At 47.6% G+C, this 18416-nt stretch overlaps 2 protein-coding genes across 9 annotated transcripts in view; one reads left to right on the top strand and one right to left on the bottom strand.

Moving 5' to 3' along the window:
• The first annotated feature begins 6964 nt into the window (after nt 1-6964).
• On the top strand, nt 6965-15198 carry Map6d1 (MAP6 domain containing 1). Its single transcript, XM_031363417.1, has 3 exons — nt 6965-7346; nt 11666-11783; nt 12365-15198. Exons 1-3 carry the CDS (start codon nt 6967-6969, stop codon nt 12440-12442), a joined length of 576 nt encoding a protein of 191 aa, XP_031219277.1. The 5' UTR covers nt 6965-6966; the 3' UTR covers nt 12443-15198.
• Nucleotides 15199-16010: 812 nt separating this feature from the next.
• Nucleotides 16011-18416, bottom strand: part of Yeats2 (YEATS domain containing 2) — a 96201-nt gene continuing 93795 nt past the window's right edge. For all 8 annotated transcript variants that reach the window (XM_031363406.1, XM_031363403.1, XM_031363407.1 and 5 more), the window contains one exon: nt 16011-17645. In XM_031363406.1, the coding sequence (XP_031219266.1) occupies nt 17537-17645 (109 nt within the window). In that variant the 3' untranslated portion in view covers nt 16011-17536. The remainder of the gene's footprint in view (nt 17646-18416) is intronic.

The following is an 18416-nucleotide window of genomic DNA, read 5'->3' as shown; positions in this document are numbered from 1 at the left end:
ATGAAATGTTCTGTTCATGGTCTCCTAGGCTCTATTAACACTTTAAATACAGTATTCCTGTCTATTTGGGGCACTGGACAGGAACCAGGGCAAGTTAGGGAAGTGGTACTAGAAAACAGAACCACATGTTATTATGGATGCATAACTATGAATATAAGGAAATTAAAGAGACATGCTGTTTTAACTTGTCAAGACAAAGTTCAGTTGGAAAAACAAACAAACAAACAAAAACAGTTCATGAGATTTTATTTATTTATTTATTTGTTTGTTTGTTTATTTATTTATTTATTTTGAGACAGGGTTTTCTGTATAGCCCTGACTGTCCTGGAACTCACTCTGTAGTCTAGGCTGGCCTTGAACTCAGAAATCTGCCTGCCTCTGCCTCCCAAGTGTTGGGACTAAGGGTGTGCGCCACCACCGCCCAGCATGAGATTGTACTAGACATAAAGAAGTGAAAGGAAGTGGCAGGAGCGGGGGTTGACCCTTCTTAGAGAAGAAGGGGAGGAGGAATGGTAGGAGGTTTGAGGGGGTACTGGGAAGAGAAGGGAGCTGATATAGGGATGTAAAGTGAATAAATTAATTAATTTAAAATTGTGTAAAAGAAGAAGAGGGGGCTGGTGAGATGGCTCAGCAGGTAAGAGCACTAACTGCTTTATCGAAGGTCCTGAGTTCAAATCCCAGCAACCACATGGTGGCTCACAACCATCCGTAATGAGATCTGACACCCTCTTCTGGGGTGTCTGAAGACAGCTACAGTGTACTTACTTATAATAATAAATAGATAAATAAATCTTTAAAAAAGAAGAAAAAGAAGAAGAAGAAGAAGAAGAGGAGGAAGAGGAAGAGGAGGAGGAGGAGGAGGAGGAGGAGGAGGAGGAGGAGGACGAAGGCTCCTTCAGTTCTGACTTGCTCTTTAATATCTCCTGGACCACAAGTGTTGTTGGCCTTGGGGATACCTTCCCAGCTTCCCCAGTTTTTACCATCTGTGGTCTGTTTTGTATGGTATGCTGATGTTCACAGCTTTGCACCCAAGAATCCCATCATGTTTAAGGAGCTGAACAATCATCTCAATGCCCAGTGGAAGGATGCCATCTTAATGTAAACAGGAACAGCTCCCGTAGACTATGACCAGTGGGGAATTATAGAGGCTTTATATATTCTATATTATTAAGGTTTCCGTTTTTAAGCATTCATCTATCACTGGGGAACAAGCACATATACTATGGCACACATACAGAAGGTCAGAAGACAACTTCTGGGATCAGTTCTCATTCCAGCAGTGGGTCTCAGGAGCTGACCCAGGCCTTGGGGCCTGGCAGCAGAAATCCTCATCCACTGAGCTATTGCACTGGCCCCATAGTCTGTAAGAGTGAATTTCACTTCATTTTGTAGGGAGGAATGGGGGTACTTTGTAAGACCACATTTGGGACTGAGGTGACTCAGTGAGTAAGAGGGCTTGCTCCGAAAGCACGAGGTAGGAGTTCCAACCCTTAGCCCCATGCAGAAAGCCTGATATGGCTGCTCACGTCTGTAAACTTAGCCTTGGGCAAGAGACAGGCGGATCCTAAGAGCTCACTGCAGGCAGCTTATCCAAAAGCAGCAAGCTTCCAATCCAGTCAAAGACCCTGTCTCAAATCAATAAGGTGGCAAGTCATAGAGGAAAACGCTTGCTACCCTGTTCTAGCCCCCGCATATGCATGGGCCACACTTACATGCATAGCACATCACACACACACACACATGCACACAAACATACACTAATAAATGTATGGCCCCTTCCCCAAAGCATGTTATACTGTAGGAAGGAACCTGCATGTACACCAAGAAAGCACCTTAGGACATACGCACCGCTGTTTCCTAATGTTAATTTAGATAATTCTAGACTAAACTTTAAAGGCAGGTTTTTTTCCCCCGCTTCCCAGGTTGTTGTCTCTCTCAGTAAAACACAGTTTAAAGATTAAATTCTATGATGGTCAGGATGGGATCCTTTCAAGTTCAGTGCTAGAGCTTTGGGGAAGACTGTTTGCCGCAGCAGGCATCTAGAAGGCTAGCGTCTCATACTGCGCACACAAGCCCACAGAGGCCAGCTGTCTCTCCCTCTTCGGATTGTACACTGTGAGTATTCCGCACGCCTAGCTTAGCCTCTTGGCAGAGGTTTGCCTCCAAGGCTAAGTTCTCCCTGGCCTGTATGCTACTGGACTATGCTGCCCCTGAAAGAAAGGGTCCCCTGGTGGTTGTCTCATCTCTTCCTAACAGGGGACCTCTGTGGTTTCAGTGTTGGTGTAGGCTTTCTGAGCTCATCTAGTAAACGCGTCTGCGGAAGCACAGTGGTAGTTACAGGTTCTAGAACCACAGTGCAGTGCACGTGAGTACTGCTGGCAAAAGTGAGGGCATCTGAAACTAAAGCCTGGGAGCTACTCAGAGGTTTCTTTTCTATCTTTGGGGCCGGAAAGGTGGCTCGGCAGTTAAGAGCCCTGTCTGCTGTTCCTGAGGACTACGCTTGGTTCACAGCACTCAAATGGTGGCTTACCACTGTCCGTATCTCCAGATCCGGAAGTTCTGATCCCCTCCGGCACTATACACAAGTAGTACACATACATGCAGGCAAAATACCCATGAAATACACATAAAATAAAAATAAATAAAAGGAGGGGTCCATGTGATGCATATGTGCAGTGTCTAGATTTTGCTACTCTGCTTTTAGCTCTGGGTAGACTGTGCTATCAGACCCCACCCAGATTCCCTTGGATCTCCTGATAAAACACACACACACACACACACACACACACACACACACACACACACAATCAGTTAACCGTAAAATGTCTTTGCTAACTCAATGACTGGGCATTGCTAAACCTCCCCTGCCACCAGGCAAAATCAGATAGAGTGGCCATTGTCCACTTCAACCAAAATCTCACATGACTGGCTGGCTTTATGTCCTGTCAATACTGCCTCCTTCTTCTTCCCGTTCCCTGATTCTCCCTAAGTCTTTCCTTGAAACTCTTAAGTGCCCCACCCCATCCTCAGTCATTGGTTGCTGGTATCTTTATTGATTGACCAGGAACCAATTGGGGAACGGAACCTTAGGATCAGAACCACCCTCTACATATATGGGGGTCAGGAGAGAATTTGTAAGAGTTGGTTCTCTCCTTTCACCACTTGGGTCTGGGGCTCTAACTCTGGATATCTGGCTTGGTTCCAAGGGCCTTTATCTCTGTACCATCTTGCCGTCCCGGGTTTCCCTGCCTTGCTTCTTAATCCTAGAGCCCAGCCCTTCTTCTCCACCCCTTGTGCTGATGCTCTCGTGCAGTCCCTCATCTCTCCAGTCTCTGGTCTGTAAAGACTATTTCTCCAGCTGGCATTGAGAATGTCATATTGGTCCATGTGACTGACAGAGTGCCAGAATACAAGCCATCCCCTCCTGTCACCTAGGAAAAATTTAACTCCTTGTGTGTCCATCAAGGCTGGCTCCGCTCTGCTCTGTACCTTGCCATGTCTGGCTGATCCCGCTGTCCTTCCCTGACTCATCCTCAGGCCCAGTCCTCCTCCCTTGGACAGGTGAGCCCAGCCTTACTTTCCCCATTTCTATCATCTGGCCTAACATTTCTCGGATCCAGCACACTAAATCTTGAGGGAACCCAGTATCAGCCCTAGTATGAAGCAAGTTTGATGAATGAACAAGTAAAGGTGTTTGTGGAGTTAGCCCAGGGGTATACAAAGTATTGGGTTCAGTCCCTGACACTACAAAACATGAATTAAAAAAATTGGTTGTTTTCTGGTTTTTCTTTCTTTCTTTCTTTCTTTCTTTCTTTCTTTCTTTCTTTCTTTTTTTTGTGGGCTTTTAACTTGCTTCTGATCCCCTTGTCTCCGCAGCCTGGACTTACTGACATTCACCATTAATTCTCAGTGTTTACTGTAGGCTTAGATTTTTCAAAACCTACTTTAATAAGGAATCTTAAACACTTTAACCTCCCATACAGCCCAATGACCAAAGGTAGGGGAGGGAAGTGGCTAATAGGACAAAGGGGATGTGAGCCTGTTCAGAAGGAGTTCCAACCTTCATTGTCATCAGTCCACTCCGCTAGCAAAATGCCAAACACAAATCAGCAGCAGTGGCTGCATCCAGACAACACTCTGCGCCTCCATCTATCAGCACGAGTCCACCCTGCGCCTCCATCTATCAGCACGAGTCCACCCTGCGCCTCCATCATCTATCAGCACGAGTCCACCCTGCGCCTCCATCTATCAGCGCGAGTCCACTGAAGCAGCAAGAAGCAGCAGGAACACCACCAGAAGTTCTTTGGTGTATTTCTAAGAACTCACACGCAAAGAGCAGAGGAGAAAGCAAAGCAAGACAATGCAAGAGAGTCGTCAGTGAAGACTAGCATCAGCGAAGCCCAACGAAGACCAGCAAGGCAAACCAATGCCAGAGCTTCATCCGCTGTCCGTTGGGTTATGTTCAGTCTCTTTCCAGACATCCCGTGTTCTCTCGAGTGTCTGCTCCAGAAAAACATCCCATGCCCTTTCACCAGACGGCATCCAACAAAATAACACATGTTTGTTCTCAGCAAAACATCCTCTCATAAGGCAGTTTCCAGAAAAAAAAAATCACATGACACACTGAGTCTCCAATGAAATCAGATATTACCACTTCAGTTACCTTTTCTGTAGAGGTATTTATTTAAATTTTTAATCTAAAATATTTTACAGGGCTTGAAGATGGCCCTTTGGCTAAGAGCACTTGCTGCCCTGGCAGAGGACCCTGGTTTAGTTCCTAGCATCCACATGGTAGCTCACAACCATCTGTAGATCCATTCTGGGGGATCTGACTCCCTCTCTGGCCTCTGCATGTACATGGTCCACATACATACATGCACTCATACACATAAAATAAGCACATCTTTAAAATATTTTATTGAACTTCCTTGTTCATCTTGTCTTTGTATGTAAGTGCATGTACCACCCTGCATCCAGAGGTGACAGGACAATGTTGGGAGTCAGTACTCCTTCCATCATTTGGTTCCTTGGGATTGAACTCAGGACGCCAGGCTTGGTGGCAAGTGCCTTTACCCACTGTGTCATCTCACGGGCCATGAAAAGAATTTTAACTAAATGGCCTAAAAGTGAGGCTACCCCTACCCTACACTTCTCCCTCTGGACCCTCACCTCACTTGTAAACAATAATTTGTCTTCTGAAGAAGAAAAGAATAGGAGGAGGATCAGAAAGAGGAAGAAGAGAGGAAAAAAAGAAAAAAAAATTTCCTCTTTCCCTAATGGGAAAGTATTTTGGATGTATGCAAAAGGTTCCTCCAGAAAAACAATCTTATATGATTAAAAGGTTGCTCCTTCCCTTCTGTGAAACAGTATATTGTACAAAACAAAACAAAACAACTGCCTACCCTACGCCCAAAGAGAGACCTGCTCACCTTGTACCTGGTATGATGTGATTTCTGCCTTTTGACTTAAAGCCCCTGCCCTGCAGTGCTTCCATACCAAGAGCCAGACCATTTGAAGCACTAGCCTCCTCATCACCAGCTAATCAAAGGACTTGCTATACCCTCCCCTGAATTATAATAACTACTAACCTTCATCTGCCAGGTTGACTAACCCAAAGCCCAGTTCCCACTTTACAAAGTCAGTTGGCTCTGGTTGAAAGAGGACTTTGTGGGGGGTGAGGTGGGGGTAGGGAGTCCCCACTGTCTTAGGATTTTACTGCTATGAACAGACATCATGACCAAGGCAACTCTTATAAGGACAACATTTCATTATGGCTGGTTTACAGGTTCAGAGGTTCAGTCCATTATCAAGGTGAGGACATTGCAGTGCCCAGGCAGGCATGGTGAAGGCATCTTCATCTACATCTTCATCTGAAGGCCACCAGGAGAAGACTGGCTCTCACATGCTTAGGAGGAGGGTCTCATCGTACACCCCCACAGTAACACCCTTCCTCCAACAAGGCCACACCTACTCCAACAAGGCTACACCTCCTAATAGTGCCACTCCCTGGGCCAAGCATATTCTAACTACCACACTCATGAATGCACTTTCTCCGTAAAGGTTTTCCCAGCTCCAGACTTAACTGTCAGTATGGGGCCATACCAGACTTGGGATGTTAAACCAGCAATGGTATGCCACTCCACCACAACTTCCAGCTAATGAAGTTGAGGAAGATGAGCTGACCAGCTGGCCCAGACTGGGCAGTCCTCTGAGGTACAGACTGGTGCACGGTCAACCAGAAGTTAGTGTAATGACCACCACTTCTATATGGTTGCAGGTACCTTCAGGAAGCCTTTGGAGGGCAGTTGGATGTTGTCTCTGTATTTAACTGACCTTCATTGAGGTTGGAATATAGCCCTGCAATGAAACGAGCACGCATGCACATCAGGGAAAGGAAGCCAGTTGGGGGTTTTACAACCCAGGGAAAGGATGACTGGGAGCTTATGACAGTTCTTAAGGAAACTGGATTAGCTGTCACCCATTTAAAACAACACAGTAAACAGCAAACGGAGACTCAGGAGACTCAGGAGATGACTGGAAACATGGCCCCGAGTCCTCACTTGCATCACCCTCCTTGTTGCCCCCCCCCCCCCCCCCCCCCCCGCTTCCACTTTGGGTGACCGCCGAATTCCCTAGGCACAGTTTAACTCTATTTTGCAGCCAGCCACAAGTCCCAACAGAGTCCTCTGGCCCTGCTGCCAGTGCCTTCTTGATGGATTGATTGTTCCTCTTATAAAAAGATAGCAGGCATAATGATGGTGAGGAAATGCCTCCCTCCGGCCTCGCCCTCTGTGAAGCCCAGGTTTGATTTCTGAGCTCAGATTCGGGAAACTCTGGGTTCAACCATGAAAGGCCCGCAAGCAGTTTCCGACTGCCCGCAGGCTGTCCTTGCCAGGCTCGGGGCTGAGCGGGGGCAGCGGGGTAACGCGCGCGCGCGCGCGCGACGCAGGCGCGCGGCCGAGCGGCATGGCGTGGCCCTGCATCAGCCGGCTTTGCTGCCTGGCCCGGCGCTGGAACCAGCTGGACCGCTCGGACGTAGCGGTGCCGCTGACTCTGCACGGTTACTCGGACCCCGGGAGCGAGGAGCCGGGCGCTGACTGCAGTGTCTCCCGCGGGAGCCCGTCGGTAGCAGGCGCGCCGGAGCCCAGCCGCGCCGTGCCGCTTACCCAGTACCAGCGCGACTTCGGTGTGCGAACCGCGCGTGCGGGGATCCGGGATGCGGCTCAAGAGCGCGCACCGGGGCCGGGCGGCCGCAGGGGCCAGTCCTCGGCGCCCCCCACCCGGACGATCTACGTGCTGCCGGTCGGGGACGCGGACGCAGCTGTAGTAGCGACCACGTCTTATAGGTGGGTAGCTGGCTGCGGCAGAGGAATGCTTCGAATCTCCACCTGCGGTGGGAGGATACTGAGCCCCCGAAACGGGCTGGGGGCGGGGAGAGCACGAAGGCTGAATGCCACAGGATCTGGAGAGTGACAGGGGAGCTTCGGGGTCATCTCTTTGGTCTCCTGACACTGTAGGCTTCGCCTTGTGTTCCCGACTGCTCCCTACCCTGGGATCCAGGATGAGCGCCTCACAAGGGAGTACTCCCTCCCTGGATTCCTCCTCCTTCGCTCTCAGATTGTTCTCTTTTAACTTCTGTGGGGTGAGCACCGAAGGCGGTGCACAGCCCCCCCCCCCCACCATCCCACGCCACACGCCGTGCCCAGGGCCAGTGCCTGCGCTGTTCAAGATCCCACTGAAGGAAGGTCCTTGCTCCCTTAGCAGCTCAGCTTTGGCAACTGAGGACTTCCTGCCTCCCCTTTCTACATAGAATAGTAATGAATGCTCACAGTGTGGTAATTCGAAATAAACATAACAAATACTGCCTTAACACCTTCAAACGCCCCCCCCCTCCCAAATAGATGGATCTTCCTAATTCTTAGTTTACAATGAATGTATACACATACAGTTTCCTCCACGATCCTATTCTTGCTGTAGCGATGTTTTAAAATATTTCATATATATACACACACATTAGTGTGGAGAAGGGGAAGGGAGGAGAGGTGAGCAGATCAGAGGACAACTTTAGAAAGTCACTCCACTTCCCCTTCTGCCTTATGTTCCAGTTGTTAGGCTTGTGCCTGGAAACCCTCTGAGTCATCTCTGGCACACATTATAACTACATTCCTATTTTTTTTAACCTAATGTATTGTTTGAGCATAGATATATGTTCTGAATGTTAATAACTGTACTGTTAGCCCTTTCTTAGGCATACAGCCATAGGCATAAGCCCAATATATATATGTGTGTGTGTGTGTATATATATTGTCTCATCAGTGATCCCCAGTTTGGGGCTATTTAGAACACTATACATTTGTTACAGGTGTTTAAATACTTTAGGAATTTTGTCGTTGAGACTCCTTGAAGGTGGGATGGAAGCTCAGCACTAAAAAGTACATGGGGCTGGAGAGGTGGCTCAGTGATTAAGAGAGTGCACATGGGAGAGGAGTTCAGTTCCAGCACTCAGGCCAGGCATCTCTGGCCTGTGTCTGTGACTCCAGCTTCCAAGAGATCTGATACCTCTGGCCTCTGGGGCATCCACACTCACTGCACGTACCCACACTCAGAGAGATGCACACACATACACATAATTAAAAATAAAACTTAAAACATAATTAAAAATGGCACATGGGGACATTGTATAGATAGATGGTCACAGCCCTGCTGTCCTGATATTGGAGATGCACTAGCTACGGATCTGTCATAGGATGGGACACTGTGAAGCCCTGCAGGTAGATGGTGAATCTCAAACACACACACATGTCCAAGAAGCAAAGTGCAGGACAGGTTCCACCCTAAGGCTATGTTCCCTAACGTACTTAATGGGCATGTGTGATGCAGGGCAGGCCTTATGCTCGTGGGCTCAAGTGGAGCTGTTTGGCATTGCTAGTGGCAGGGCAGAGAGGCTTCCTAACTGCCAATGTTAGGAACCCGAATCCTCTGCAGGAGAGGTCTGGATGTTCTTGGTCCTTCCAGTGGTCCTGCCTGTGCATTACTCTGCAATGGCTTGGGAATTTAGCAGTTCAACAACTGGTTGGGCTTGCAGGGAAGAAAGGAAGCCACCTTTCATAACCATTTAGTGGCTTGGGGGTGTTGGTGCACACCCCTCTTCATGGGGGATATTCCAGAAAATCATGGCTAGTTACGAGAGGCTGTTTTACCCACATGGAGCACATGGTCAGTCCTGTAGGGTCCTCCAAGCTCTGCTGATGGGAAGGTGCTAGCTATTGCTCCCCACTTACCATGATGGCCTATTATTGCTGTTCCTCTACAAATGAGGAATTGAGCTGGTAGTTCAAAAACACATAGCTCTGAACAGCATGGAAAGGAGTGGGACTCAGGCACCAATTTTGTCGTCCCCAAAGGCTCTCCTTTCCCAAAATGGTTTATACAGCTCGTCTTTGGCCACCTCCTTGGAGACAGTTTTTCAAACTGAGTCTTGAAGTCAGCAGTGGAAAATCACTGACAGATGGGGGCTTGCCTTTCCAAGTGTAAACTCTGCCTTTGGAACACTTACCTTCCCTGGAGAACTGGAATAGTAAGAGCCTGGCTGACCAGTCCTCACTCACCCCAAGACCAGCCCGGGATAACTACTGACCTTCCCCAGCACTAAACTCTGGCTCCTGGGACCCCAGAGGCTGGAGTAACCAATCTTGCCTTTCATCTTGTAAGATGTACTTCACCCAAGTGAACTGTTACAGGCATTCAGAAAGCCGTTTAGAGACCCTAAAGTAATACTTAGGTTTGTGGCCACTCCTGACCTACAGTCTTTAAGTGCTATGGACCCTTTAGGCCTCCATCTCACCCTGGTAACAGGTCCCGTTTCACTTGACTTCTGGTCGTCATGGAAGGCAAGGTCTGCCTTATTTGTCTGGCCAGACAGGCATAGGAAGGAGCCTTAAACAGCTGCCTTGGAGCTCTCTATCTGGCTAGCTCCTCCTAGAACAGTGCTTCCATAATTCTTTTGAGGCTGGTCAGGTCCATAGAAGATATTGGGGGAAAAAAGTACCTGGGTATGGTTGTGCACACCTTTAGTCCCAGCACTTGGGAGGCAGAGGCAGGTGGATCTCTAGGAGTACAAGGCCAGCTCTGGTTGCAAGTTCCAGGCAGCCAAGGCTACATATTGAACTCTTGATGCTTTTCAAGGAGCACAGCGAAACTTGTATTCTTTCATTAATCTTAGCGTAAGCTATAGTCCACCTTACTCATATCATAGTCCTCCATGAGTAGCCAGGGCTCTGGTAGTTCTACCTCTGATGCCACTTTTCTATTCCAGCACAAGCCCTCTTGGCTGAAGCACCTCCTGTAACACCCCAGGGACTGCTATAGATTCTTCCTGCTTTGTGTCCCCTGCTGTCACCTCAGAGCAGCTGGCTTAGGCTGCCTGAAGCACAGCTCAGAGATAGCTGTGGACAGGACATGCTCGGGGGAGGCTCTGCCTTCCCAGGAGAAAGAGAACAGCAAATGGTTTAGACAGCTGGGTCCTTAGAACCTTGAAGCTTCAGAAGCAAAAATTATGACAGGCCTGGCTCAGCTCTTTCATATAACCAAAACTGAGTGTTGACCATAGCAGACAACAGCTTCCGTTGCCCATGCCATCTGCCTGCCCAGTGAGGATCAGCTCTGATGCTGCCAAGAAAAGACTCCCTTGTTGTTTTCAGGGCATAATCTGGGCCAGTGTAGGGAAAGGGCCTAGCACAGGCAGGCACTGGCCCTGGCTGGCTGAGTCCTGCGCCTGTGTCATGGGGGGAATGGGTGGGAATGACACAACACAATGAGCCTTCCTGAGTTTTCTATTTAGTAGGGTATTTAGTAGTAGATTAAGAGGTCTTCAGGAGTAGAATTAAGCCTTTTTAGTGAGTGATAGGGTTGGGTTAGCCTGCTCTTCCCCTCCAGAGAAGTGGCTCATGGGAGCTCAGACTGCACACCAGCTTGGAGGTTTTTGTTTGAGATGGCTACTGTAACTCTCTTTTTTCAAAGACATTTTAAAAGAGATTTTGTTTTACTTTTAAAAGTCATGTGTATTTGTTTGTGCATGTGAGGGCAGGTTCCTAACGGGCCAGAAGAGGGCACCAGGTCCCTTGAAACGAGTTCCTGGTGATTGTGAGATGTAGGTGCTGGGCACTCAACTACAGCCCTTTGCAAGAGGAGTATACACCTAACTGCTCAGTCATCTATCAAACCCTGTGACCTACTAAAGAGTTTTTGATTTGCCTTACATTTGTTGTGCCTATGTATGTACATGGATGTCATGTGCACTTATCACAACACACATGTGGAGATCAGAAGACAGACCTATGGGACTTGGTTCTTTTCTCCATCATGTGAGTCCTGATCACTGGGTACGGCTAAGCCTTCTCTTTCTTCCAAGTGTTTTCTGCTACTGCTTTCCTGAGCTTGGGTGGCTGAGGTTTCTTGGTGGAGTATTCAGAAAGGAAGAGCAACTCTCCCTAAGATGGTCCATCTGCTTGGAGCAACTGGTGCATCTGGTCCTGCTTGTGCGGGAGGATAAAGAATCACTGGGAACTGAAGCAGACCACCAGTGAAAAGGGCTTCTTTTAAGAAGCTAGGGTGCAGGAAATGAATGACTGACCCTGTGCAAGGCTGCGATTGTATTCTGTTGCAGACAGGAATTCCAAGCTTGGACTGGAGTGAAACCCTCAAGATCCACAAAGGCAAGAAGAGCCAGAGTCATCACAACTCACAGCTCTGGATGGGACCCCAGCCCTGGGGCCAGCTTCCAGGTCAGCCTGAGGGTGGGAAGACAGACAGATGCCTGTTCTCCAGAGTAGGGGCTAGGAGTCAGATGGCATGATGGTCAAGGACAGGAATGTCCAACAAATTGCACCTAAGAGCAGAAAAGCTCCTCTGCCATTGGCTAGGAGGCACCTTCGGCCTCCCTAGTGAGCAGTGCCCTCCTAAACCCCAGCCTGTGCCCTGACTACTGCTAGGTCTAGTGACTTTCAAGGGTGGGGGTGTAGCTCAGTGGTAGACTGCATACACAGACCCTAACTTCTATCCTCAGTATAGCCCTGTTCCCTGTGGAAATACTAAAACCAAACTGACCCAAGCACTGCTCTGTGGAACAGCAAGGGCATGTCCTGTGTGAGGTTCTGGGTTCTTTCTAGCACCTTCATCCCAACTAAAGGGCAGAGGGAAGCAGAATTGGTTCATGTTCCCTGGGACCCACCACAGGGGTGACACAGCTCACTCTGCTACCTTCCACTGTGGACTGCTGCACGGGGCAAGGGATGCTCTTCTCAGAGCAGGGCTTGGGGCACGTTGAGAAGGAAGCCCACTCATGTTGCCACACTTTCTTTCTCAGGTTCCAGAGGTGAGGAAATTCACACCTAATCCTTCAGCCATCTTTCAGTCATCAGCTCCTCAGACTCTCAATGCGTGACCAGTGGAAACCATGGTCGGGAAAGCCGAGCACAGCCAGACCTACCAGGCAGAATCCTGGCCTGATCCTTTGCTTACAGTACAGGAGCAGCGTGGCTGCTGGCTCTGGGCATGGTGTGGTGTGGTGTGGAAGCCGAGGGACAGGACACCACCAGCTGCACTCAGCCTCTCCATCTGTCCTCCAGCAGTGGCAGGGAGGGAGATTTCTTATCTTCTAAACTGCCACTTGACATTCTTCAGTTCTTAAATCTGATGATCAATTCAGCTGTGCCCTGAGCTGCTCCAGACTAAGAAACGTGCACACTATCAAGTCCTTCGTAGGTTGGTTTCACACTTTGGATGGTTTTCCTAAGATGCATGTTTCTTTTTTTTTTGTTGATGATTTATGGTAGTCCCAGGTAGCATCCTCATCTTTTTGCAGTGACCCATGTGCTTACCATTAAGAAATTTAGCCCAGCAGTGGTGGCACATGCCCTTAGTCCCAAAGGTTTATCTCTGAGAGTCTGAGGCCAGCCTGGTCTACAGAGTGAGTGACAAGACAGCCAGAGCTACACAGAGAAACCCTGCTGCAAAACAATTGGGGGTTGGGGGAGGGATGAGTGGGGAAGGGAGAAATCAACCTTGGGTCGCCAGGAATAATGCCTTTAATCCCAGCACTCTAGAGGCAGAAGATCTCTGAACTCAATGATTTCCTGGTCTACACAGCCAAGTTCTGGGAGAGCCAGGGCTACACACCCTACTTCAAAACAACAAAAACCTTTAGGGGGTTTGTGTGTGTGTGTGTGTATGTTTTAATATATAATCACTTGCACACACAACTCTCATGGTAGTGATATGTGTCCAGGGAGATCATCCATGTCTTCAATCTCAAACATGTAATTTCTTTATAGTCAAGATGATCCTGTTTCAAGGAAACAATTCCTAGGGTGAGTGGAACGTTGAAAGCATGAATGGCATTCACCCCATGTTTCTAGAGGCTGAACCCTGTTTTACTAATTTCCATTGTCTCCCCCCCAACACAAGGACTAGAAGGGACTACCCTGCGTACTCATGAGGAGCTGGCAGCATGTCTGGAGAGCACCTCCTATAGAGCTTTAGGCTCCCCAGCTCTGGCAAGCTACTCACTACCCAGCAGAGGGGACAACTCATCATGTCCTTGGAAAACACATCTCCATAGATTCCAGCCAGTATGTCTGTGTGGAACAAGCCCATTCCCCTTTGTACAACCCTTCAAACACTGGAAAGAGCCTATGTCTGAGAGGTTTGGCAGTGTTTGGTTAAGAACTATAAGGATTTCCTTGTGGTTCCCTTTTCTTCCCGGGCTCTGCCTAAGGGAGCATCTAGTCATGGTGGTGGGGCTCATGTTTCAAAGCCTCAGCTGAGGAAGCAGCTCAGTCCTCCCACACAGCATCCCCTCAGAGGTGCTAGCAGGCCCAGCCTCCCTCTTACCAGCCGAGGAAATGCTGTTGTTTCTAAAGGGAAAATTGAAACCATATGCACACACCAAGGATCCTGTTACTTTAGATTTGTCAGTTTGCATGCTCAGTGTTCCTAAGAGGGAAAAAGATTGCTGGGCAGATTAACAATTTACTAAAATGCAAAAATGTGCTGCAGCAACTTGCTATAAACACAGGCATATGCTTTCCCATCCCCATGGCCTCTCAATAATGACCTTAATATAGTGTTAACTGCACTAATATCTTTGAAGCTTGTGAACTCCAAACCTTTCTTGCTCAGGACTGCAGATGCCTCCAACGTTGCAGATATTACCTTCTCCCCACTTCAGCTCTCTAGCATCCTTAAGTGGGAAAAGGGGCCACCTGTGCCACTGCTACTTCCTCACTAGCACGGACAGTGGCCACTTCCACTTCTGCACTTGAAAGCAAGGCTGCTATCCTTATACCCTGCTGGCTTGCTAGGAACATCCACAGGAAAGCCAGTCAAGCATGGCTCAATTGTCCTTTCCTGCTTAAACCTCTTGGTCCTGCTGTAGCCACTGGCATGCACCAGCTAAAAGCCCCCAGCTGTACATTGCTAGTGACCACACCATATGCTCAACAATCCCCAACCCCTGCATTCACTCTTGGTGTAGAAATGCATGACCTCAGCAGTGTACCACATAGCTCTTCTCACCAGTCCTCATGAGAAATGAAAACCTGCTCTTAGGAAGTCCCTCCTCATTGCAGATCTGAATATGGCCTAATGGGTCCATGAGCAGCCCAAGAAGCAACCAGACCAGTGTCAGCCTTGTTCTTAGTCCTTAGTCCACCTTACACACAATGTGCACAAAGACCAGAAAAATACACTGGAGGATGAGCAGGGCTCATCTCTGAGGAGAGTGTGTATATGGTGGTATGTAGGTACATCTATGTGTGTATTCCTATATGTATGGGGATGTGTGTTCATCGTGTATGTGCAGGTACATGTGTAGAGGTCAACTCAAAGTATTCTTCAGGTACCCTTCACTTTTCTCACTGGCACAGAGCTCGCCAAGTAGGCTCGGCTAGCTGTATAGCAAGCCTCAAGTGATCTGCCCATGTCTGCCTCTCCAGTGCTCAGATTTTAAGTGTGCACCACCATGCCTGCCTTTTTCATGTGGGTTCTGGTGACTGAACTCAGGTACTGCATGCACTTCAACTGAGCCATCTCTCCAGCCCAAATTTTTAAAAATACTTTATCATACCTGCTAAAATTCCTATAAAATTTAATAACTTTTATATTCTGTAAATTTTGAAAAATAAAGAGCTGTTTAATCTGTTAATTTGAGAAGAATATTCAATGTTAATTATTCCATAAACACAGTGACCAGTGTGGGAACTGCCTCAGTCAGGTGTGTATGTACATTACAAGGTCAACCAATCAGAAAGCCTGAAAGCCCGTTTACACACTGAAGGAAGAAAGTCTTACCTCTCCATGCTTTGACAGACAGAACTCAGGACTTCTGGCTTCTCTCGGATAGGGTATGCACCTGAAACCCAGGGAGCTGTCAGCACCCACCCTGACCTACGCCCCCACTAGCTTTACACTCCCAGGCTCTGTTTTCTTTCTTGCCCTCTGTTAAGTTGCTTCCCAGCCAGCTACTTCCGTGAGCTGCATCCCAGTGCCTCTTCACAGAAACTCCCTGTAAATGTCACAAATGTTGAGCCTTTAGTTCCAGAGTGTCTGCACTGTTACATACTTGTTTCTGAGAACTGCATCCCAGGAGTGATTCAGACCTCAGCACAGACCAACTTTTTCTCACCAGATAAACTAGCTTGTTAGACAAAGGGTCTGCTTTTTTGAGAAACTGAACCCATTTATTCATTATCCTTTACCCCAGATTGCTTGTATGAGATAATTATGCCTATGGTCACCAAGTAAAGTGTCTTCTATTTTTGTAAGTGACCTGAATGTAATTGTGATCCTTTTATATTGCATGGTTGCATATTCTTTTTTTTTTTTTTTTTTTTTTTTTTTTTTTTTAGGGACGGAGAGAGATCAATTTAAACTCACAAAGACCCATACTACGACTACCTCCCAATAAGCCCATCTAAGTGTGGTGGTGCAGTGCTTCCAGCTCAGAAAACCCATCGCAAATACTAAACATTTTATTGTAGACAAAACGATACACAATTATTACACATCATGATTTAAAAAAACACTTTAACATACACGAAAACTGTTAAATCGTTTGATTTTTTTTTTAAGCAAAAAAGTAATTTCTTTAGGCTTTTATCACAACAAATGAATCTGCTCTCATTGGGATATTTTACCATGTAGGTCTCCACTTCTGAACAAATTTGTGTCAGCCTGGAGTAAAGATCCAAATTCTTAAACCTTATATACCCAATTATACCAGTAAGCTATGCCTGCCCAGTCCCTGCACCATAGATCCCTTTTGTACCTGTAGCTCTCAGGTGCGGAATTAAAGGTCTATTTTTATCTTCCCTGCAGTATTTCCTGACTCACATATCTACCCTACAGGACCTGAGAGAGCAGGCTTTATGTTGCTTGGGTAAGTTTCTTTGACTTTTACTCAGATATTTCAAGTTTCCTTTGAGCAAAGAGCAGGTTTACAACTGAGACTGAGGTCTTCCTGTGTCCCCATAATAGGAGGACTGGAGAGCCTCCCCACCCCCAGCCCGTGTCTGCACACTGTGTCCTGGTGCTAGCATCTCCTGTCTGCACCTCTCACTGAGGCTCTGCTCCCAAGCACTAGCACACTGGGTTAGAGCAGTTTTTCCCATGGTAAGGCACTCACAGGTGTTTCAACCCTTTTCGTCTTGGTAAAACTCTTTGGCAGAGAAGGGTAGGACTCCAGTCCACCAAGAGGACAATCCTAGTGAGGTTTGCACTGGGGCTGCCTCCCTCCCCTTGACATGAGGCAGTAGCAGGAGCTTCTGAAGCCCACGTGAGTAGGAGGACCACACACGGCTCAAGTGACTGACTTTGACGGTGATACCTACACTAACACTTGTAGCTCCTGGGTTACACAGGCACAGGCCTGAAGCCTTCTGAACTTTGCTGGGACCCCTCAACACTGCTGTGACACAGGCTGTCACAGCACTAGTGTTATGGTTCTGTGAAATAGTCTCATTGCAACCTCTTGGCCTCCCACATGGCCTATTACCTTCTCTGTAGCCGTCTCACACCAGCCAAGAGTATAGCCTCTCTGCGCTGAGGCAAGGTGGGAGAAGGTATTTGCTTGTTGTTCTTCTTTAGAGTTCCCTAGCCCAGCATGCCGGGCTTATTTTTGCCTTCTGAAAAGCAGGCCTCAGGTGGACCCAAGCACACTCCAAAGAGGGAGCAAGCACCCCCTGTATGTATGTGCCTTGTCTCACACCAAGACCCTGCAGAGCCTTGTCAGAGTAAAGAAACGCAAACTGACAAAGCTGTATCCATTCAGTTTCCCTCCAGAATTGGGAAATAACTGTCTTTAAAGGGGGGCACTTGGGACTCAATGCCCTTGTGTAACACGCAGATAGACGGAAGGAATGGTTTGGCAGCCATGGCATTCCAACATAGAGAACACCAGCTTTCCCCAAACACAAGGGTCACAGTTCGCACACTGCAGACACAGCCTCCATCCCACTGTTCGGGGATCTCTTCACTGTATTCACTGATCCTCGTTCAGTCTCCCCATGTGTTTGTTCGTGAGAAAATCCAGAAAAGGAATGTTGCAAATGGCCTGATGAATATTACTCACTGTAATTTCTTTGGGAATCCTAGTCCAAAAACAAACAAACAAACAAACAAACAAAACAAAAACAAACAAACCCCAAAAGTATAATTAGGTATAATTTGTCAAGTGCATTCAAGAATAATTTAGTCAGTTAATATACTGAAGGGACCATCCTCCTATAGAAGGAGGTGATGGCAAAGGCTCCAGTCTCTCACACTTCTCATGAATTCTCCATCTATAGTCCTACCCAGGACTCAAATCTTACTTTCTGGTCATAGGAACAAGAATGTCTGCTGGCCAAATGGTTAGCTGACAGAAAAGAAAGAGCATGTAGACAGAAGAGAACGGTGTGTATCTAAGTCTTAGCAGACTGAAGTTGTTTCAAAGCACCATAAAGATATAGACCCATCTCTTATCTCAGAGGAAGGGAGTCCTGGCCAGCCAAGCATGACATTACATGCTCTCATTCAAATCACCCAGTCTGCCACATCTCTAGCCAGGAACACAGAAAGCATGCTTTCCAAGCATGGTGAGGTCTGGAAATTTTTATTCCAACTTTTTCAACTATTACTATTGCTGCTGCTACTACCACCTCTTCCTCCTCTTACCCCCTCCTCATTTACTCATGACCTCTATGTTACCTGTGTATATCTAACCTAAAATCCTCATCTGGTATCCCATGCCCTGAGGCACTGCATATCAGTGTATCAGGGTATACAGTACATCAGGGTAGCCTTCCACATAGTAGGAAATATATCAGGGTAGCCTTCCACATAGTAGGAAATATATCAGGGTAGCCTTCCACATAGGAGGA

Source organism: Mastomys coucha, unplaced genomic scaffold, assembly GCF_008632895.1.
Source record: "Mastomys coucha isolate ucsf_1 unplaced genomic scaffold, UCSF_Mcou_1 pScaffold12, whole genome shotgun sequence".
Taxonomy (NCBI): Eukaryota; Metazoa; Chordata; class Mammalia; order Rodentia; family Muridae; genus Mastomys; species Mastomys coucha.
Note: the sequence above shows the minus strand (reverse complement) of the source record. Positions and strands in the feature narration are given on the sequence as shown.